This window comes from Notamacropus eugenii, chromosome 1, assembly GCF_028372415.1.
Source record: "Notamacropus eugenii isolate mMacEug1 chromosome 1, mMacEug1.pri_v2, whole genome shotgun sequence".
Classification (NCBI taxonomy): Eukaryota; Metazoa; Chordata; class Mammalia; order Diprotodontia; family Macropodidae; genus Notamacropus; species Notamacropus eugenii.
Genome location: NC_092872.1, coordinates 345,430,354 through 345,437,227, shown reverse-complemented (window position 1 = coordinate 345,437,227; position 6,874 = coordinate 345,430,354). Strand labels below are relative to the sequence as shown.

Sequence of the window (6,874 nt, the reverse complement as noted above, 5' to 3'; positions counted from 1 at the left end):
TTTTTCTTTTCTTTTCATAATAGTATTTTATTTTTTCCCCACTTACATGTGAAGATAGTTTGCAACATTCATTTTTGTAAAATTTTGAGTTCCAAATTTTTCTCCCTCCCTCCCTCCTCTTTCCACTCCCCAGGACAGCAAGCAATCTCATATAGGTTATACATATATAATCATGTTAAACAGATTTCCACATTAGTCATGTGAAAAAGGAATCAGAACAAAAGGGAAAAATCACACACACACACAAAACAACAAAAAAGTGAAAATAGTGTGCTTTGATCTACATTCAGACTCCATGGTTCTTTCTCTGCATGTGGTTAGCATTTTCCATCACGAGTCTTTTGAAATTGTCTTGGATCATTATATTGCTGAGAAGGCAGGTCTGGTCTTTTCCTCAGAAATACTTGAAAATAATTCTCCTGTTAAAATGTGAGCTCCTTTAAGGCAGGAACCAAGTTTTTTGCCTTTCTCAGCATCCCAGTGCTTAACACGGTACCTGGCCCATAGTATTATGCATAGCACAGTAGCAGACATTAATAAATGGTTTATGAATGACTAGTCAAAAAAAAAAAATCAATGACCCCTCTCCCTGCAATTACTTTAATTCCCAAAACCTGGGTGCTAAAATCAGCCTAGGGCAGGGGTGGAGAACCTAAGTTCTCAAGGCCACATGTGGCCTAGGGTCGGTGGGTATTGCCTTTTGACTGAGGTCAAGTTTTACAGAACAAATCCTTTTATGAAGGGGATTCATTCTGTGAAGTTTGGATTCAATCAAAGGACTGCACATTAGGGGTTGCTTGGGCAATAGTTAAGATAGAGTCCATGTGATTTGAGTCACCTATTTTACCTTTTCTAACCTTGTCTTTCCATCCGCCCCCTCTCGCCCGCCCCTTCATCTTTAAATTCTTACTGTTCTCATACCCTAAAAGTATGTATTTTGATGGGGCATGATGTAGGTGCTGGACAAAACCCATCACAGCCTGTAATCTTATCAAGTTGATGGGACAAATTTGCAAATTTGGTTCTAAAATAGTTAGCATAAAGGTAAATAATATGTAATAAACCTGGAAATGTAAGCTGGAGTCAGACTGTAAAGGACTTTAAATGACTCACAGTGGAGTTTATATTTTATTACCCAGAGGCCAGAGGAAGCCACTGGAGCTTATTAAGGAGGAAAGCACAGGGTCAGATCAGTGCTTTACAAATATCAACTTGGCAGCTATGCAGGGGATGATTTGGAGAGGAAAAAGATTTGATGGAGGGAAATCAATTAGGAGACTATTGCAGTATTCCAGGTGGGAGGTGATGAGGGTCTGAACCAGGGTGGTGGTTGGAAAAATGGAGAGAAGAGGCTAAATATGGGGGATGTTGTGGAGATAAGAATGACAAAATTTCTCAGCTGAGTGCCTCTGTGGGGGTAAGGCAGGGTCAGCTCCAAGGATTAACGACCCTGTGTCTGGAAGGATGGTGTAGACCTCAACAGAAATAGGGATGTTAGAAAGAGGAAAAGGCATTTTTTGGGAAAATATTATAAATTATCTTTTGACATTTTGGGTATAACCACTGGAAATATCCACTATGTAGTTGGTAGTACAGAACTGGTGCTCAGTAGGGTTGATTATGTAGATTTGAGTCATCTGCATACAGATGAGAGTTAAACATGAAATCACCAAGAGAGTATAGAGAAAATAGAGCCCAGGACAGAGATGTGGAAGACATCCATGGTAAGGAGGCAGAACCTGAATAATAATTTGGCAAAGGAGGCTGAGAAGGAGCAGGCATGTAAGTAGAGAAGAACCATTAGGGCAGCGTCATGAAAATTTAGTACTGAGGGAATATCCAGGAGAAGGGGTAGGTCACTGGTATAAAGTGCTGCAGAGGTTAAAAAAAAGAAAGGAATGAAAACTGAGAAAAGGCCATTAGGTTTGGCAATTAAGAGGTAATCAGTAATTTGGAGAAAGCAGTTGCAGTAGAATGATGAAACTGGAATATTATAAAGGACTGAGAAGAGGAAAGGATTAGCGCTGTAGAAGGCTTTTTCTAGGAGTTGGGATGTCAGAGGAAAGACATAGGATGATAGCTTGAGGGGATGGTAGGGTCAAGTGAAGGTTATTTAGGGAGAGGTAAAATTTAGGCAACAGGGAAGAAAATTAAATAGTAGAGAAGGGAAGAGGAGATTGTTGTGGGGACAATTTTTCCAGAGGAGATGTGAAACAATGGGATCCAGGTCAGAAGTGCAGGGGTTGACTCTGACCAAGAGAAGGGTTACTTCTTTATCAGAGAATGGAACAAAGGAGGAGAAGAGTGGGATTTTGAGGTACTGAATAGAGCAGGTGGAAAAGAGGTGAATGACTTTGATGTGCCCCATAAAGTATGAGGTGAGGTCTTCTGCTGAGAGGAAGGGACAGGAGGTGGTGTGGGAGACTTGAGGTGAGAAGAACGGCTTTGAAATATTATAGATTCATTAAAATATTATGTATTTTTAAGATTTGATAGCTGGTTATTCAAAAAGCACCCCAAATAAATCATACCACAGTGGAGGGTTTTCGGGAGGGAGGGGGAAGGAGAACACAAAGAGGGAGGCAGACCTGTGATCTGATTGTTCTAGGAGACACCCGGAAAGGAGGCTCTTTCTACCAATGCAGGTGGGCATCTGCTCTGCAATTCATAACCTTATGGAGCTGCTGGGGCAACTTCAAAATATCCAAATTGAGTGATTAACCCCACATCACACAGCCAGCTTATTTCAGAGATGGTCCTGTTATCTATGTCTTCCTGGCTGTGGCCCTCTCTCTATCCACTGTACCCTACTGCCTCTATCACACCTTTTTATGATTATGTAAATATCGGTACAGCTCAATTTGATTCAGAATTTTCATTGTATTAAAATACAATTAAAATAAATTAAATTTGCAGCCCCAAGCTTCATACCACCTACAAGTGTAGGGGTTAAAATCAGAATTTCATTGATTTAAAGACAAATCTGCTTACCAGTGAAGAGTCATGCTTATGAAGAGACTTTTTCTGAGCTTGTCAGTCAAGGAACTTAGAGATTCTTACAATGTACCACAGTTTCATCAGTCTGAGTAATGCATAAATTGGTTCTATATTTTGTAGTATTGGAGTGTAATGCTTGCCTTCCAGAAATTAACTTTTTTTTCCAGAGTAGCACCATGCATCTCGAACTTTAATGTAACGTCTTAGAGGTTTTCCTTGACTCATTTTCAGAAATATAATGTCCAGCCCCCTCCAGGCATTGTACCAAGAATATAAACACTCAACTTCATTTAAGACTGTTAAGAGAAAATTCACTACCATTCAAATGCCAAAATATAGCCTTTTGTTTAAGTCCCATCATCTTACTGTCAAGACTTCTCAAATCTAGAAAATCTGTAGCTGAGCCCCTCAAAACAAAAAGGGGCAGTCAGAAATTTCAAAAGGACCCAAAACATTTAGCCTCTTACCTATCCTCATTGGCCACCAGATCAAGCTATCACACATTACAAAGAATAGTTCTGTGCTAAATCTCCCAGGAGAACTAAGGTATCTAACAGATCTTTGCTTTTTTGAAAGTCGGTGAAGTGACTTCGCTGGCCTGCCTGTTAACATTAAATAGAGCTGACAAAATTATCAGCACAGCTGGGCACCCTTGTCATCTAACCCCTCCCCCACCCCCACCTTAAACTTTTTAAGGAGAGCAGTTACAAGCTCTCAGTGCTTTAGAGAGTAAGCAGGCATGGGGAGCTATGGGCCTTGCTAAATCTCCCCAAGCTACGGAAATGACCAGTACATTTATCTTCTACTTTTACTGCTCAGCCTGGATGTTTTCCTCCCTTAGCCTTGGGTCTCAAACCCTTGAGGATGAAGCTGAAACTTTAAAAAGTGGGGAAATGTCCCTTGAGGGTAAGCCTTTGCCTTGGGATCAGCCTCTAGATGGAGAAAATGGCCCGGGTCTCCTTCCACCCCTCCTCAAGGTCTTAGTCAGCCGCCATCTTCCTGGGGCACCAAGGTTGCATCCTGACTCAAGAGCCCTGCGTTACATGAAGAGGCTTTATAAAACCTATGCCACCAAGGAAGGAATTCCTAAATCTGGTAGAAGTCACCTCTACAACACTGTCCGTCTATTCACACCAAGTGCACGGCACCAACAGCCCTCTTGGGGCCAACTATCAGGTATATAGCAGCTGACCCTCTCAGGCTGTGACTAGCGGTGGAGAAAAGGTTTTCTAGAAAGGGAAAAAGAAAAGGGATTGATTATATTATTTCATCCTGGTGCTTAATTCAGGTGTTAATTGTGCTGTTTTGTATAGAATATATATGTTTGTTCCTTAAGACTCAAATATAGAGAAATCCCTAACACCTGTTTTTCTATTAAAAGTTTCCTTTTAAAAAAAATTTTAATTTTCTATACCAAGATAGGTTGGAATCATAGGCTTTTTTTCTTTAAAGAACTCCATTTATCCATTTCAATAGCAAATTGGATAACGTATACATAAGAGAATATGGCTTTTAAGTCAATGGAAACTGTAGGGTTCATGTGGTTCCTCCCCCTCCCCACCTTTCTGGTTTCTCTTCACGTGAGGATAATCTCCACCTCTTGAGTCTCATAGTCTGATTGCTTTCATTAGCACCAAAGCTGTCAGTGATTTTTCTTGGTGATAAGCTGTCAAGAGTTTTGGGAATCGATATACTCCTAAATATTCTCTACCTTGTCACTATGGTGTAAGGCCATTTTGAGGGTGTCTGATTTCCCCCTCCTCCCTTACCTGGAGGGAAAATAAAGAGTAGATGAAGCATTAACTTTAGTATTCTTGCTATTGGGTTGTATATTTGACTTGATATCTAATGTTCTGCCTCATTTGTATTGAAACACCCGTGTTGTTGTTTTTTTTTTTTTTTTTAGGAGTTCTTCAGTCAATGGATCTGCTGTTTAACCTGAATCGCATTACTGCCCCTGAACACTTACTCAAGTCTGTTTTACTATACTCTTTGAAAAATTCTGTTTCTTTTTCTTCCACCACTAAGTGTATATGCTACCTAGTTGTAAAGGAACCTGAATGTTCTAGCCCATCTTATTCCAGGTCTCCACGGTCCTTCACTTTTAATTTACAGTCTGAATTTAGAAAAAATCACACATGGATTGAAATAGATGTGACCACTTTGCTTCAGCCACTAGTTGCCTCCAACAAGAGAAATATCCACATAGCTGCGAATTTTACTTGTCTCAAAGATCAACAGAATCCAGTGCAGGATGAGTTCTTTGACATGGCTGTATTAATGGCCCCATCACTACTAATATATCTGAATGACACAAGTGCTCAGGCTTATCACAGATGGAATTCCCTTAGATATAAAAGAAGGCACCAATTGTCACCCGACCAGAGAGATCCTATGGAAAAAGAACTGACTCAGAACAGAAAATCTTCCCGTCACCGAAGGGATGAAAGAATTGGAGACACCAAAGCGTCAGTTTCTAACAACCTGAGTGAATATTTCAAACAATTTTTATTTCCTGAAAACGAGTGTGAGCTCCATGACTTTAAACTGAGTTTTAGCCAGCTAAAGTGGGACAACTGGATTGTGGCACCACATAGATATAATCCTCGATATTGCAAAGGTAACTGTCCCAGGCTTGTTCGGCATCGGTATGGTTCTCCTGTCCACACTATGGTGCAAAACATAATCTATGAAAAATTGGACTCCTCCATCCCAAGGCCTTCCTGTGTGCCTGCTAAATACAGCCCCTTGAGTGTTTTGACTATTGAGCCTGATGGCTCTATCGTTTATAAAGAATATGAAGACATGATAGCAACACAATGTACCTGTCGTTAGCAATATTGTCTTGGGGGAAATGAAAACTGAAAGCTTAGAACTTTAGGACAACATTCATGCTGAGTCCAGCTGGGTCTTCAGGAAGGCTTCGTTACAGTAAACTTTGGATATAACGAAGGTGAAATGTATTGGGTAGATTTAGCATGTTCTGATAAATATTATAATAAGTGGGTTTTGGAGCACTATTGAATTTTTTTTTAAATTACAAATGTAATATATATTTTGGAGTTCTTAATATGCTTTGAGGAAGTGAATTTTTGTTTAAGTAAGTGATATATTTGCTTCTGTTGAAGTAAAAAAAAAATCCATTAGTATGAATGTTAGCTGGAAATGAAAACAAAAAAAAATTTGATAAGACAAAATGCTATAGTCTTGATGAAAGAATAAATACTTGTCAATAGTATATCTCTTCTGTATGATTTTTGTGAAACCTTAAAGAATTTTTTTCATAAAGGATATTTGGTGCAATAGTGTTTGGTGGAATAGTGGTGATGGGCAGAGGTGCAATAGGTCTTGGTAATTAGGGTTAATAGGGGTGGGGCAAGTGGAAAGCAATAAAGGATTAAATGATACTCTTCTAGAGAAGATCTACATACCTATTTGCCTGTAATTCTTTCTTCCATACTGCTAGGGTGTGACTAAGATAGAATACTGCGTAGTAAAGAGTTCAAGAATTAAAATCCTAGTAGAGTTTGCAGGACCTATTTTTTAAAGAGTTTATTTACTAATTTAATTTTCTCTGGGGTAATTGTAAACTATGAATTTGATACACTCATTAAATTTGCCTTTACAGTCCAGATTAGTACATATCAGAAGTAACACATCTTCATTTTTCACTTCAAAGGCATTAATTTTCTCCTTAAACTTTAATAGGAAAAGAACTTTTCTAGAAAGAAAGGAAAACAGTGATAACTGGAAGTTCAAAGATAAAGTTACATATTCTCCTTGAATATATTTACTTGGCATATTCCACCCAGATGATAAATATGACTTACTGTGATGTGTTGGCCAAAAATACCAAGGAACGATGGGGCATGCTAAG

At 39.1% G+C, this 6,874-nt stretch overlaps 1 protein-coding gene across 1 annotated transcript; it reads left to right on the top strand.

Annotated features, from left to right (window-relative positions):
• The first annotated feature begins 3,676 nt into the window (after nt 1-3,676).
• Nucleotides 3,677-6,235, top strand: GDF9 (growth differentiation factor 9). The gene is made up of 2 exons (XM_072630029.1): nt 3,677-4,173; nt 4,904-6,235. Exons 1-2 carry the CDS (start codon nt 3,747-3,749, stop codon nt 5,830-5,832), a joined length of 1,356 nt encoding a protein of 451 aa, XP_072486130.1. The 5' UTR covers nt 3,677-3,746; the 3' UTR covers nt 5,833-6,235.
• The last annotated feature ends 639 nt before the right edge of the window (nt 6,236-6,874 follow it).